The sequence below is a fragment of the Choristoneura fumiferana genome, chromosome 17 (assembly GCF_025370935.1).
Source record: "Choristoneura fumiferana chromosome 17, NRCan_CFum_1, whole genome shotgun sequence".
Taxonomy (NCBI): Eukaryota; Metazoa; Arthropoda; class Insecta; order Lepidoptera; family Tortricidae; genus Choristoneura; species Choristoneura fumiferana.
Window position 1 is genome coordinate 19,496,140 of NC_133488.1, and position 15,485 is coordinate 19,511,624.

General features: G+C 41.9%; 2 protein-coding genes across 2 annotated transcripts; one reads left to right on the forward strand and one right to left on the reverse strand.

Annotated features, from left to right (window-relative positions):
* Window positions 1-2,365: 2,365 nt before the first annotated feature.
* LOC141437317 (acyl carrier protein, mitochondrial-like) lies at window positions 2,366-3,515 on the reverse strand. Its single transcript, XM_074100597.1, has 3 exons — window positions 3,310-3,515; window positions 2,992-3,111; window positions 2,366-2,770 (listed from the first exon to the last, which is right to left on the reverse strand). The coding sequence occupies exons 1-3, from the start codon at window positions 3,475-3,477 to the stop codon at window positions 2,591-2,593; spliced, it is 468 nt and encodes a 155-aa protein (XP_073956698.1). The 5' UTR covers window positions 3,478-3,515; the 3' UTR covers window positions 2,366-2,590.
* Window positions 3,516-3,595: 80 nt separating this feature from the next.
* On the forward strand, window positions 3,596-14,433 carry LOC141437316 (protein HID1-like; the record flags this gene model as incomplete). The annotated part of the gene is given in 12 exon segments (XM_074100595.1): window positions 3,596-3,828; window positions 4,036-4,249; window positions 5,104-5,249; window positions 6,007-6,060; window positions 7,032-7,228; window positions 8,148-8,289; window positions 9,367-9,435; window positions 9,859-10,053; window positions 10,243-10,333; window positions 12,140-12,370; window positions 13,476-13,640; window positions 14,299-14,433. Coding segments are annotated over 12 exon segments (1,705 nt in total), but the record flags the coding sequence as incomplete, so codon positions are not given.
* Window positions 14,434-15,485: the final 1,052 nt, after the last annotated feature.

The following is a 15,485-nucleotide window of genomic DNA, read 5'->3' on the forward strand; positions in this document are numbered from 1 at the left end:
TCAGCGCCATACACTATACTGTGATATCTGATGTAATCCTGAAAGGCACTCATAATTATTAGAACAAGATACCTACGCTGGTCGAGATTTGCCCGACATGTTTCGGACCTATCCGTACTTAGTACCTTATCAAGGTGAGTTCGAACGGAAAGCCGTTGCGTTCAAAATTTGTCTGCAAGTTAAGATTCAAACGCGTCCAGTGAACTCCGCTTCAGCTATCAGCTAGGATGACAGTATAAATACAATCAGCGAAAACCTTATTATAAAAATGAATTTAAAAACATTCTATTCATAAGCGCTTTATGAAGCTCCCACGAAGCTCCTGTTAACTAAAACATTCATTTGTTATAGTCAGTTTGAAAGCTGTCTTTATCAGCAGAACTTAATACAATTCACAACTTTTCATGAATAACAGCAAAAACTTTAGGTACAGAAAGTTCTTATAAGTAAATCATAAGCACGACGTGCAGTAGAAAGACCCTTCCAGATCCTTGCCTCAAGAAATCGATTTATTGTGAAAAGGATGTATTGGGTTGAGCTTGCGGTTACGGCGGTTTACCATAATCTGCGTTTATACATATCACTTGGCTAGCTTTATCTGTAATGTTGAGAATGAGAATGTACACTACCAATTTACCTAGTCGGATTTAGGTGCGATATCTGTCGACACAATTAGCACGTCTTCATTATGCAAGGTTATGAAGATTTCCTCGTATAATTATTTAGGTTAGTTGTGATACCCGCCACTGCCTTCGCGTAAAATTCGATTAATCGCGATCCCGCGGGAACTATGCAAATTTTCCGGGATGAAAATGATCCTATGTCCTTCTCCGGGATTCAAACTATCTGTATACTTACCTAATTTCATCTAAATCGGTTCAATGGTTTAGACATGATGAAGTACAAACAAACAGACTTACAAACTTACGCATTCATAAATTTATAATAATAATAATATACCTACTGAGCGGCAAAAAATCTGTATGCAGAAATAGGTAGGTAATTTTGTATAGAGAGTGGGTCAAATTTTGTGCCACTTGAGTATAATAATGGGATTTGTCGCGCCTGTACGTACCCTTATCGATTACTCAGGAGTGTTGGGAGGAACTTGTTGCAAGATCTTGGCGATCTACTATCTCGAAGGGCATCAAATTATTTGAGGAGGGGCGTCTTACGGCGTTAGACGTAAAACGGCAATTACGTAAAGAAAGACCCAAGTCCTCCTACACGTATACATGCAACTCAGCTGGGCAACTGTACTGTCACGTGTGTAGGAGAGTATTTAAAAGTAAATTCGGCCTAGCCAGCCATATTAGAGCCCACAATAAGCGTCTTAATTCATAGAGGATAGTTTTGTGGGGTAGCCGTCATCGAAACCGATGAGGACTATATAGACGTATATAGGCGTATATTCACATGTTCAAGTTATCATATGTTGGGGGCGTCGGTAGCCTTTAGCGGTAGGTACATATTGATTTCCGTTCGGCCGCCCAGCCAGCGGTGCCGGTACAGTCGGCATAAAAATGTATCGAATCAATCACGAATTCAACATGTCATTTTTATGTACTTAGCGCACTGTAATTGCAATTTTTATATCTGGATTAGTCTGGATTTTCTGACAGGATATAGGTACTTATAGTTAGGTACGTTATAATGTCTCGAATTAGAATTCAGTTACAAAATTGATATTGTCTTTGTGCATGGGTTGGGTGGAGGTCTCTTAGCTGCCCGCGTCTTGGTTTAGCGACTTATCTGGTGACTTTTGGAATACAAATTTAAACAGTTCTAGAACCAATAATGGATACATTTTTTGTCAACTCGACGACGACGAAAATTATTGGTACAGACAGTGCCAAGAGATCTATATGGAAAGCGACCAACGCGCTTGCGCACCAAATCCAAACTTTATTTAATTAAAGCTCTATTCGTTTATGCTCTAGCTTTAGATATTTAAAAAAAAAACAGTGAATTCGGAAATCTTTTGGTTTTTTTTTTCGTATCCCAACCTCTCAGACCACCAGTGGCCTCTTTGTGTCTCTCCCAGACAAAATCCTGAGTCCGCTCGCTCCTGATGGAATTAATTTTAGCAACTAGTTTCTAGGTGTTGGCAAAACTGCTCACAAGTCAAGATTTTTGTTACCGCTTTATATGTACTCTGTGTTGTTCTAACAAAGACTAACAATAATTTTAATTTGGGTAATTATTTTTTCTCATGTAATCAGCAAGAAAGGTAAAATTATTGAATTAATTATTATTACTAAAGTCACGGGTAATAACCAGTGAATAATACAAGTGACTTTACCAACTAGTATTTTATTAGTAAGGTACAGTACAGCAGTACCATTGACCAAATGAAAGCACATGATCTAGTTCTAACAGGCATATAATAAAAACAGAATTTACACTTTTTACATCCGCGTGAATAGATGTACAGCCATTATGATCTTTGTTGATTAACAGATAATTCAAAACTAAACTATTCCAATCCTGAAGATTTTAGACCAACTGGAGAAACATTTCATTGTCAGTATTTCAATAAATGGTGAATACATTTGGTCTAAAATTATTAAGGTTTTGAAAATAATTTTATTTATTCATAAATATCTTCCTTGTCTGCAATATATTGGATAATGTCCTTGGGCCTGACCAGTCGCTCCGCATCTCCATCAGGAATTTCAAACCCAAATTCATCTTCCATAGCCATGATCACTTCAACATGATCCAAGGAATCCAGTCCCAAGTCGGTCATGAAATGGGAGTCTACAGTCAGCTGAAAAAGGAGATAAGGATTAGAATTGAAACAGTTACCATGAGTATACACTCAGTTATTGAGCATTATGCTACCTTCTCAGCACAAATTTTGTCATAAAGTTTGAGTACAAGAAGCACTCTAGATTGTATTAGTTCAAGGAGAGCGGGGTCCCGCACTGTAGTGACGTATGCCGATTTTTTTGACTCTGAAACAAGATTTAACAAACAATGAGTATGTACCTGGACACTAGTCAATTTGTCGTAAGCCTTGCACACTTTCATTACTCGCTCCGTGATCTCATTCGTCGAGGGTTTGGATTGGGCCCCAGAAGAGTATGCTTGTATGCGCTGAGATTGCACCTAAACAATTATAGGACCACTATACACATTTGTTATGCAATATGACAATTGAGGTTATAATGCAGCTTAAAAAAAATAAACCTTTTATTTGAGTATTACATATGAAAGGCAAGGAAACCAACAGATAAGACATTTCGTAGTCAAAAATTACTTTGAATTTTGCAAAAACTAGATCGTATTGATCCATAGAATCCTTACCCCATTTTGTAGGCACTTATTATTATATGTGTTTACGGCGATTTTCACTGTATGGTATTTTTGTTGAAGGGCCACGGTTGAAAGCCGGCATACTACCGGAGTTTTATAGGAGGTGGATTTTCGTAATAATCCGCTAAAAGCGCTTCGAACAAGACTTGCAGCAGCCATTTTTCGGGCTTCAAATATTTTTTTCTGTCATGGACGGACAACTAAGATAGATTATATAGATAAGAAAATTTAGTGTTGCGAGTGAGAAAAAACAATTGATCTTGCAGTAGCGAATCCCATGACTGAAACAGTTTAAGAAAAACAAATAAATATTATTTATGACACGTCTCGTTCGCTGTCATTATCCTGTCTGGTCTGTCAGATAGATTTTGTCAATTTGTTTTCCCAGTACCTGCGTATGGAAATGGGTTTAATGTTGCTAAACAATTAATTACAACTCTAAAAATGGGAAACGCTGACACAAAACTCAATTTTCGGAAGGCTGTAGTCCAGTTGACATCTAAAACACAGGTAAAGTACTTACCGTAAGCTTTTACACCTACGCGTTAAATTGGTGTTTTTATTGATAAATCAATCGTTTGCACAATTAAATGTACTCAAGGATCTGCATGTACCGCAGATTAATTATAATTATTGCTTCATAGGTGAAGACGTTTAACTGGGTAGTTTAACTTGTAGTGTTGATAGTACATACTAAATTAGATGGTTTATTTACAGCCAATTGACGCTGGTGACGATAGTTTCTGGGACCAGTTCTGGTCGGAGAGCGTGACCAACGTGCAGGATGTGTTCGCGCTGGTCCCGGGCGCCGAGATCCGTGCGCTGCGCGAGGAGTCCCCCAGCAACTTGGCCACTCTCGTCTACAAAGCTGTGGAGAAACTTGTCAAGACCGTTGACAATAGCTGCCGGACACAAAGGGAGCAACAGATTGGTATATAACTGTAAACTTCATAAATTAAGGACCTTTACCCTGTTTTATTGCTAATCATTAATTATCTTAACTCTTGATTATCTTTTAAAAAGTAAGAGTTGGGCCACTAGTGTCTTAGAGAAATTAACTTCATTTGACCTGTAAATTGTCCCCTTAAAGTTAACGGATATCAAAAATAACATGGTGTGTATGTTTATTCATAACACGCTTTGCTTAGTTTGGGGCTAGGTCAATTAGTGTCAAGTGTCCCATGATATTTATTAAATTTTATTTGAATGTGTATGCTAGATAGATCATTTATTTCTGCAAGATTGGTCTGGCTTTTGACCTTCAACCTGGGCTTAGCTTTTATCTAATTGAAAAATATTAGCAATTCGTCAACATTTCTGTGTAATCACAACCCTCCCTCCTTCTTAAACCCCTTTAATATAAACTGTAGGACTTTTCGTATCTTGAAAAGCTCTGTCTGGAGATTGGAGTTTGCAGGTGATAGAACTTTGTGCAAAGTCTGTGTGGAAAGCAGCACTTTTTTTTCAATGAACACAACACAACACAAGCACAAGAACACAAGTGCAGTGATGTACACGCATCAGCTCTAAGAGCTGCTAGTGTATCATTTAAATAATAATAATAAATAATAAATAATAATAATAATAATAATGAGAAAGGGGCAAACAAGCATGCAGGTTATCTGATGGGAAGTGATCACCACCGGCCATGAGTACCAACAACTCAAAGAGATTCATTGGTCTGTTGCCAGCCTTCGAAGAAAGTGTTAGCCTTTGCTTTGAAAGCCCCAATATGAAGTGACCTACTTGCTTGTTAGCCACCCTGATGAATGATGCTTGTGTCAGCGTTGAACTGCGCGCGGCTGCTGACGCGCGTGATGCCTTATATGCTGGAGGAGCCGGAGTGGCAGAACTTCTTCTGGTCGTCGCTGCCGGCCGCCGCCGACCACGACTCCGTGCCGCTCGCGCAGTCCCTCATCAACGCCATCTGTGTAAGTTATTAGCATAACCAGGCCCTGTACTAGAAAATCATCATCATCGTCATCAGCCTACAGCAGTCCACTGCTGGATATAGGCCTCTTCAAGCCGCGCCACAACACTGTCTTCAGCCCTCGCATCCATCCGCCAACAAATTGCAAATTTCTAACTTCGTATATTGCCGTCCTGCTGACGCTTATTATTTAATACGAGAGTGAGAGGGTCGGTACGATACGAACTTTGATTTTCGAATTTCGTAGTAGCCACCCCAGTGTATTGTATCAACTTCCTCTCGCTTAGATGCCATCTATAGATTAAGTCACACATTTAGAAGACGAGTCTAGTGATTTATAAGACGCTAACGACTAACCTGGTTAGGGAACCTGACTACGAAGCTTGGGGTTTGAATCTCAGCCGGGGCAGATATTTGCATGCACAATAAAAATGATTGTTCTCGGATCTTGGATGTCTAATATGTATTTATCTATATAAGTATGTTTATCTGTTGCCTAGTATCCATAGTACAAGCTTTGCTTAGTTTGGAACTAGGTCAATTGGTGTCAAGTGTCCCATGATTATTTATTTACTAGCTGTTGCCCGCGGCTTCGCCCCCGTTTTAATTTTTGTTTCATAAAAACCTTCTCTTGATAATAACAAACGCAACAAAAAAAGAATTAGCGAAATCGGTCCAGTCATTCCCGAGTTTTGCGCTTAGCAACACATTTTACGATTCATTTTTATTATTTATTTATTTTATTTAACTGGTTGCAGGACCTCCTCTTCTGCCCGGATTTCACGGTGGCGAGTACAAAGCGGTCCGGCCCGGTGAGTATTGATTGTAATTGATAGTGAATGTTATCTTATCTAGTTATCAACCTTTCTGCTTGTCATAGCAGAGGCGGGGTTAATGCTATTGTCATATATACATACATCATAATGAAGTGGGTAGAACTCTCTTGCTGTTTATAGTTATAAGTGATGCCGCACACATGTTGCAATGTAAGCATGCAGGCACAGCTCCCTAGTTGAATAAAGTAATTTAAAAATTTAAAATAAAAGTAATTTACTAAGGGGCAGTTACACCACTCATTGATTAATTTTATTTAATGGATAAATTTAATCAATGGATAGTGAAACAGGGGGTAAGTGTTTTATCGGGCACAATAGTTACGTCTCAGGATAGTTATGTCTCTTTTGAGGATCACATACAGATTTTATAAATCTCAGTATTTTCAAAGTTTTCAATTAAATAGAGTAGATTTATGCCTAAAAGTTCGCCAGTAATTCGTTAGTGTCTATCCGCGGGAGCTGCAATTTCCCGAGATAAAACTACCTATCCTTTGGCCTTCCCAGTCTCAAATTATCTCCTTACCAAATTTCATCTAAGGCCGAGGCCGCACTGCTAAACCGCTGCTAAACCGCCGCGGTTATGAACCGCGTGACTTTTATACAAGTAAACTATAAACCGCCAGTGCGGCCGCTTGCATTAGTTTACTTGATTCACAAAGTCACGCGGTTAAAAACCGCGGCGGTTTCGCCCTAGTGCGGCCTAAAGCTATTCAGTAGTTTGGACAGGTAACACAAAGACCGTTGGTCAGATAGTGACTTTCGCATTCATTCATTTCTTTCTTAGCACATTTAGGAGATAGCCATGAAGGAATTGCCTTAAAACTGTCACAAATCCTTACTTTTAGTGGATTTGTACCTCATAAATCGTACTTTTATAATAAGTAACTCAGGAGACGTTACCATGGCAACAAGCTTCACTAAAAGTTGACACCCATTTGTGGCGGCAGGAGCGCGCCGAGGAGCTATCGTCGCTGGACAGTTGCGAGTACATCTGGGCGGGCGGCGTGGGGTTTGCGCGCGCGCCGCCGCGACACGCGCCGCACGAGGCCGCGCGCACAGAGCTGCTGCGGCTGCTGCTCACCGCCTGCAGCGAGACTATATACCGCCCGCCGCCCCGCGCCGCGTTGCACAACAAGTGGATCGCGTGAGTACAGCCGCTCCCCCATAGACCTCCAGTTGCTTCGGTTAGAAGTGGCCTGCATCCACCGTGAACCCGCGGCTTTAACCAGGTCATCCGCCCATCACGTTGGACTGTATTTAGCTACTGTTAAAAACAGTATTTACTTATTCACCTCTATTACTCATGAAGTTCGTATTTATGCTTTATATATAGGCTGCATAAAATGACTCTTTATGCTTAAATATAGTCTTCGTCTAAGACCAACCAAAATGGCAAAAACGGAACCCTTATAGTTTCGCCATGTCTGTCTGTCTGTCCGTCCGCGGCTTTTCTCAGGGACTACCAATGCTAGAAAGCTGTAATTTTGCACGAATATATATGTTAACTGTGCCGACAAAATGGTACAATAAAAAAATTCAAAAACAATGATTTTTTTTTCTCATCCAACCTTTTAGTGTGGGGTATGGTTGGATAGGTCTTTTAAAACCAATAGGGGTTTCTAGAACGATTTTCGATTCAGTGATCTGTTTGCAAAATATTCACTTTAAAGTGCAAATTACCATTAAAATCTTACGCCCCCCCCCCTCTAAAATCTAAACCGGTGGGTGGAAAAATTTGAAAAAAATCAGCATGGTAGTAAGTATATCAAACTTACAAGGAAAACTATAACGGTTAAGTTTTCTTAAGAATTATTAGTAAATAGCAGATAGATATTATTAGTATTAGTTTTAAGAGTAAATAGCAGCCTAAGGTATAAAATATACCTAAACTTGGAATATTCCGTACAAAACGCGAAATCCTTAGAAAAATATTACTTAACTTTTTCTTAATGGCTGCGGAACCCTATTTAGGGAGTGTACGACACGCTTTTGGCCGATTTTTTTTAATAGTGCCTTCTCGATCGGAGATTATCCTTTCAATGAACAATGCTGACCTCCGGCAGGTACCTGGCGAGCGGCGAGAACCGCCACGCGCTGCCGCTGTTCACGTCTCTCCTGAACACGGTCTGCGCGTACGACCCCGTGGGGCTCGGCCTGCCCTATAACCACCTGCTGTTCAACGACACGCTGGAGCCGCTGGTCGAGGTAACGCCATGCAATGAGGGCTATCGCGTATGACTTCGCCGCTAGAGGCGCTAGTGTAGCGTGAGGTCTCCGAAATGTCAAATGACGTAGTTTTTGGGTGAGCTACGCGGGTTTATTTATAATTAGAATAATTTTTTGTGAATATTTTGCAATATCTGAAATTAATTATGGCAATTATGCGTTACGGGGCAATGAATGTCTGTGTTTTGAGACAGTCTTGTCTTTCGGAAACTTTTGTCCTCCCTTTTTTTCCGAACAAAACGGGACTACGAGTAGGCAACACTGTGGTAGCTCGATATTTTTATGGTACGGTTTTAAGGTGTATTAAATATGATTTAAAACTAAACTTTGTTTTCACGCCCGTAATAACAGACTTTGAAAGCCACACTTAAAAACCTCACGCAACAGTGGCGCCATCTAGAAAGACAAAAAACTATAGCCCTCATTATAAAAACACATTATCATCATCATCTTGCCCTATATAGGTCATTGCAGGTACAGATCTATTGAATAATGTTTTTCCATCCTATTTTGTCGGATTCGTATTTGTCTTGATTTCTCAACTAGCTTACTGGCGTTTGCTGAAGCTAATTGAGATTGTAAGAGCATAAAACGAGCCATTTCACCCGAGATGTTCATATACTAGTCGAGGGGAAAAAGGATTTCATGTTCGAGTTTTACACTGCTTTTCAATTCGATTGCGAGGAGATGAAATAACAACAGTGGAAACATTGTTCATTTACTAGTTACCTTTTAATTTTCATAGATTGCTAATATAGTTATAAATATTTAGTTTAATTGATTTATTTCGATTTATTTGATTGATTAAAGTAACTTTTTTGTTTCTGGCTGTTAACACCTGATTGATTGCCTTGGTTTTAGACGAAGATTTTACTTTAAGCACTAGAGCATAAGAAGTCATTTTATGCCGCCTACATCCAGCATAAACACAAACTTTACGAGCATGAAAAGTGAAAAGGAACTTTTCCGATAACATACGATGGCAAGACATTATTCAATACATCTGTAAAGTGTATTATTTGCAGCATGAATCACCTACTGGTTGTTTACTTTCAGGTGGCTCTGCAAATTCTGATCGTCACTTTGGACCACGACACCAGTAATGCCGCCGATGAGAGCGACGAGGTAGGCCAATGTGAACCATCTCCTATTTGTCTGAAGTCTCATAATGCTGTGTGTTGTATGCATTTTCATGATGCCAAGTCTATAGCTAAATTTCATTTTAGCGTTAGTGACCGAATATATAGTCTATATAAATATATAATTCAAACATTTTCAATTATCAAAAGTCATTATTTTGATGTCATACTGACGTATTTACAGTTACTACCCCCCTCACCCTTGTATAGTTAGGGTGTGCACTCAAAACCGACATGACTACCGGCTGGCCAATACCGACCTGATATTAGGAGTACACGAAAAACAGGGTAGTTATTAACATGCCTGTAATTATCTGATAGATGACGGGATTCATCATCTAATTATTTAGTAACATGGTGACTCCTAGTATGACGCGATTCTGAATAAGTGGATTATTTTTTGACCTAGAGCCTGCCAGACAACCTGTTCATAAACTACCTGTCGCGCATCCACCGTGACGAGGACTTCGCGTTTGTGCTGCGCGGCGTCACCCGCCTCCTCAACAACCCGCTAGCACAGACGTACCTGCCCAACTCCGCCAAGCGAGTGTCGCTGCACCAAGAGCTGCTGGTCCTGTTCTGGAAGATGTGCGACTACAACAAGGTATAACGCCCCCCGTGACCCGCCTCCCGAACAACCCGTTAGCACAGACGTACCTGTATCGGACGGTCGAAAAAATTTTAACCAATTTTTGTCACTCACGTTTCGTTAAATGATTAAAAAAGTTTAATTCAAACTTCAAAATAACACGTTTAACAGTTGTTTGTGTTCATAACAGATTATTTATTTCAGAAATTCATGTACTACGTGCTGAAAAGCAGCGACGTGCTAGAGGTGCTGGTGCCCATACTGTACCATCTCAACGACTCCCGCGCAGACCAGTGTGAGTATATCATTGATAAATAAACAAATTAAAGAACTAAAGTACTTACGGAAAAAAAAAAGATTTTGTTTATTGTACAAAATGTTAAAAATGTGCGTGTGTTTTTATGATGCATTTTCATCCAAATTACATACCCCTTGCTGTTTTGCAAAAGTATTCAAAATTGTATTTTTTTTTTCAAACAAAGTGACAAAGTAGTCAGTTAGCTTACCTGTATTGAAAATTCAATTTATTCGCTGGGTGCAATGTAGGAGGTGGGGGAACCACGAATCGATCGCAGCGCTCGCCTTGGCCAAACAAGGAACTTTTCGGCGGACCAACTGTCACTATTTACTAGTGAAAAAATTAAAAAAACCCTCGACACAAAAAAACGCCAGCAAAAATAAAAAACGCCCGAAAAAAAAACGCCGCCAAAAAAGACAACTAAAAAGTAAAAAATAATTATGCACTACCTAGCTGTTGCCCGTGAGTTTATCTGCGAAGAATTGGGATGCACCAAAAAAAATAACCTATAGTTTTTATTTTATTTTTGGGAAGAATAGGATATTTTAAGATACCATTTTCATCGATTTTGAATTTGGATGGGTATTTGATTTTTTAATTTTTTTTTTCGAAATACGCTGGATGACGTCAGTGAGACAGCCTCGTTCCATTGCCTAGAAAAATTCAGGTCGTACATAACATAATCTGTGGCATTACAATGTGAAATGCGTTATTCGATTACCTAAATTTGTTTATTTCATTACTTCTCGTGAAGACAGTCATGAGAAAGTCCGTGACCAGAAATAAGTTGATTGTGGCATTTTAGACGGGAAATAAAAAAGGTCAACGTTATTATCGACACTATAGATTTACATGATCGAATGGAATATATGTAAATTTCGATATTTCATTGAAATTATATGTTTGTTTACTTATTCTTCGTAATGACAGTCAGCCATTTGTTATTACAAAGTCCGCTGTAATTGTAACCGCTAGTTGGCGCTGTCATCGCGCACCAAGCGAATACGAAAAATTATTATTTTCCTATAATCCTTTTTTCTTTGCAGCAAATTTTCATTTCGCTTTTTTTTGACGAAGGCAATATTTCCAAGTCTGCTTTTTTAATGGAGCTTATTTTCACATTCGCGTTTTTTCTGAGTCGCATTTTTACCAGTCGCGTTTTTCCCCAATCCCAATCGAAATAGAAACAGTGTCGATGGAGCCCTGGTATCACCTAGCTCCTGTTTCCCATCGAGTCTTATGTATCCCAATACTAAACCACAAAACCAGGCTTAACGGCTCATAGGTAGGTTTAGGTTATGTTAGTTTTGCATCGGCCCGAAGGGCCAAAACCACCCAGGGTAGGAGCTCCGCGTGAACGGTGCTCCGTCGAGACTGTTTCTGTACCGTTTGGGATTGGGGAAAAACGCGACTGGGGAAAAATGCGACACGAAAAGAATGCGAATGTGAAAATAAGCTTCATGAAAAAAAGAGGCTTGTAAAAATAAAATTCGTGAAACAATGCGAAATGAAATTTTGCTGCAAAGAAAAAAATATTATGGGATAATAATCTAACAAATCGAAAAATCGCGTGAGTGCAAACTCTCAGACACATCCACATAAAGGAATACAATCAATTTATTTAATGTATTTCTTTTTTGGCGTAAAATTATGTACTGACAAGTGACAAGAATGTAAGTCAGCTGATGACGCGCTAAGGGCACAGCATATGCTTGAAACTAAATAAAATGTGGGTGTAAGTATATGAACGATATGACACCGTGGCTTACCGTGACGATGATTATGTTATGTGTATATTGTCAGCGCGCGTGGGGCTGATGCACATCGGCGTGTTCATCCTGCTGCTGGTGTCCGGGGAGCGCAACTTCGGCGTGCGTCTCAACAAGCCGTACACGGCCACCGTGCCCATGGACGTGCCCGTGTTCACCGGCAGCCACGCCGACCTGCTCGTGCTCGTCTTCCACAAGATAGTCACCACGGGACACCAGCGGCTGCAGCCGCTCTTTGATTGTCTGCTCACCATACTCGTCAATGGTCAGTATACGGTACACTACGGTCAGCCGTTTTATATTTTCTTTTACAAATATACAATTTTACTCGCAAATGTGATGAAAAACATTGTATGTCGCACGGGCGGTACTAGAATTACGAACATCGACTCATTAAAGCCCTCAGTCTTCGACTTCGGGCTTCTAATAGACTCTCGTTCGTAATTCCTTATTTACCGCCCTTAAGACACAATGTACTAAAACTACGTTCCACTAAACGCCCGCAACGATTATTCCACCTGAAGCCTGTGGTCGTCGCAAGCGATCGCTCGAAGTCATATAATTATAACTAATTTATTGAATCAAGCGTTGCTTTGCGGAGGTCCATAATTAAACTAAAACAATTACTTTGCTCACTCGCGACATTGTAATGAGTTGACTCATTTTGAGTCGCCGTGTGGCGCTAAACTGGACTTTTGTATAAAACCGAATGCAGCTAATACGCAACCGAGAATACGTGACACACGACTCATAAAATTAAGCTGGCTTCACCCATAAGGTCGCGGGTGAGCAAAATAGTTATTTTAGTTCAGTGTCATAAATGACGTCACTGTTCGCGACCTTGACCCGCACTATATTGGTGGGTCAGAATGGGCTTTTACCAAAACATGGCGGAAAGTGTCACTGACATCAACATGTCATGAGAGCTTAATGAACTTATTGTCTCTCATTCGTTTTGTCAGAAACGCAACCATAAATTCACGTGAATCCATGATGAAATTAATTTTACTCCAATCCGTGCGAAATATTTACTTACCGCGCTCAAAGCTGCACGTTTTCACACGCTCAAGATGTGCGTTCCACCTATAACATTCGTCTACAACGCTGTGGTCTTTTTACGTTAGTGGAACGGCTATTTCAGCGGTCGTGGTCGAGGGCGTTAAGTGGAACGTATCCGTGGTGTTATCATAATTTACTAGCTTTACGGGCTTCGCACGCGTAACACATTAGGACTAGCTAGCAATTATGATTGAAAAAATTAACTACCTACTCAAGTTACAAATTCAACGCAAGACCCGATCGTCCCAATCGCAACACATACTTAAAACATCGAGAAATACTGATCTCAACACCACTATATGTGTTTTCAGTGTCTCCATACCTTAAGACCCTCTCGATGGTGTCTAGTTCCAAGCTGCTCCACCTGTTGGAGGCGTTCAGCACGCCGTGGTTCCTGTTCTCGGCGCCGCAACACCACCACCTCGTGTTTTTCCTGCTTGAGATGTTCAACAACATCATACAGTACCAGTTCGATGGTCAGTGCTCACAGTGTAGACTAGAAGTGCACTTGGAAATGAGAATTAAAGTTTAATTGTGAAACGAGTAAGGTTGGATACTCACATTCGTGTGAATACGCGGACCAACTTGATACTATAGGAGGACATCCTTTCTCTTTTATACTGCTTTTTTCTGACCAGTTGGAATAGTGGTTAACTTTTTCATACTGTGCACGAATTTGTGTATTTGACCTCTAGAACGAATGTTTGCGTGCAGTGAGAGTGCCCTCTGTTACGTACATGTGACAGATATTTTTTATTTGTAAAATGAGTGACTAATCAATTTTTTTTTAATTTGCTGCCACTCTTTTATCCCAAGACGCATTTGTCAGAACATGCTTCCAATAAGACTATCGTCAGAAGTTCACATAGCCGCATTTATACATACCTATTATAAAATGTCGAAATAAAAAAATGAAGTACATTATTTCAATTGGTGTCCGTAAGAAACCAGTACTTTTAACTGAAACCGAAACTTTAGTTTTTTGAAAATATGTATTATGTATTCATATAACGAATGTAACATATAACGGTGGGTGGTGGAGCTACCTAGTTTTTTTTTGTTTTGTCAAAATGAATAAAACTGGAATTTTTAGTCGGATATCAATGTGAACAGTCGTTCGTTTGGTGTCGGCAGGCAACTCGAACCTGGTGTACACGATAATCCGCAAGCGCGGCGTGTTCCACGCGCTGGCCAACCTCCCACAGAGCACGGCGCCATCGCGCGCTCGCTGCACGCCGCGCGGCCCGCGCACGACGCCACGCTGCCCAGGTTTATTAACACTCTCTAACACTCAAACAGTCATCACGAGCACGGCGCCATCGCCCGCTCGCTGCACGCCGCGCGGCCCGCGCACGACGCCACGCTGCCCAGGTCATTAACACTCTAAAACACGCAAACAGTCATCACGAGCACGGCGCATCGCGCGCTCGCTGCACGCCGCGCGGCCCGCGCAGACGCCACGCTGCCCAGGTTATTAACACTCTCTAACACTCAAACAGTCATCACGAGCACGGCCCCATCGCCCGCTCGCTGCACGCCGCGCGGCCCGCGCACGACGCCACGCTGCCCAGGTTCATTAACACTCTCTAACACGCAAAACAGTCATCACGAACGCACGCCCATCACGCCCGCTCGGCACTGCATCGCCGCCGCTGCACGGCCGCGCGCACGACGCCACGCTGCCAGTTCATTAACACTCTCTAACACGCAACAGTCATCAACGAGCACGGCGCCATCGCGCGCTCGCTGCACGCCGAGCGGCCCGCGCACGACGCCACGCTGCCCAGGTTCATTAACACTCTCTAAACACGCAAACAGTCATCACGAGCACGGCGCCATCGCCCGCTCGCTGCACGCCGCGCGGCCCGCGCACGGACGCCACGCTGCCCAGGTCATTAACACTCTCTAACACGCAAACAGTCATCACGAGCACGGCGCAATCGCCCGCTCGGCTGCACGCCGCGCGGCCCGCGCACGACGCCACGCTGCCCAGGTTCATTAACACTCTCTAACACGCAAACAGTCATCACGAGCACGGCCCATCGCCCGCTCGGCTGCACGCCGCGCGGCCCGCGCACGACGCCAACGCTGCCCAGGTTCATTAACACTCTCTAACACGCAAACAGTCATCACGAGCACGGCCCGCATCGCGCCCGCTCGCTGCACGCCGCGCGGGACCGCGCATCGAACGGCCACGCTGCGCCCAGGTTCATTAACAACTCTCTAACACGCAAACAGTCATCACGAGCACGGCCCCATCGCGCGCTCGCTGCACGCCGCGCGGCCCGCGCACGACGCCACGCTGCCAGGTTCATTAACAC

Excerpts from the sequence above, each read along its gene's own strand:
- LOC141437317 (XM_074100597.1), bottom strand. The coding sequence starts at position 3,477 with ATGGCTGCTGCAAGTCTTGTTCGAAGCGCTTTTAGCGGATTATTACGA. Across the intron at positions 3,112-3,309 it reads ATAAGTGCCTACAAAATGGG|GTGCAATCTCAGCGCATACA; the intron begins GTAAGGATTCTA and ends ATAATTGTTTAG. Across the intron at positions 2,771-2,991 it reads ACAAATTGACTAGTGTCCAG|CTGACTGTAGACTCCCATTT; the intron begins GTACATACTCAT and ends CTCCTTTTTCAG.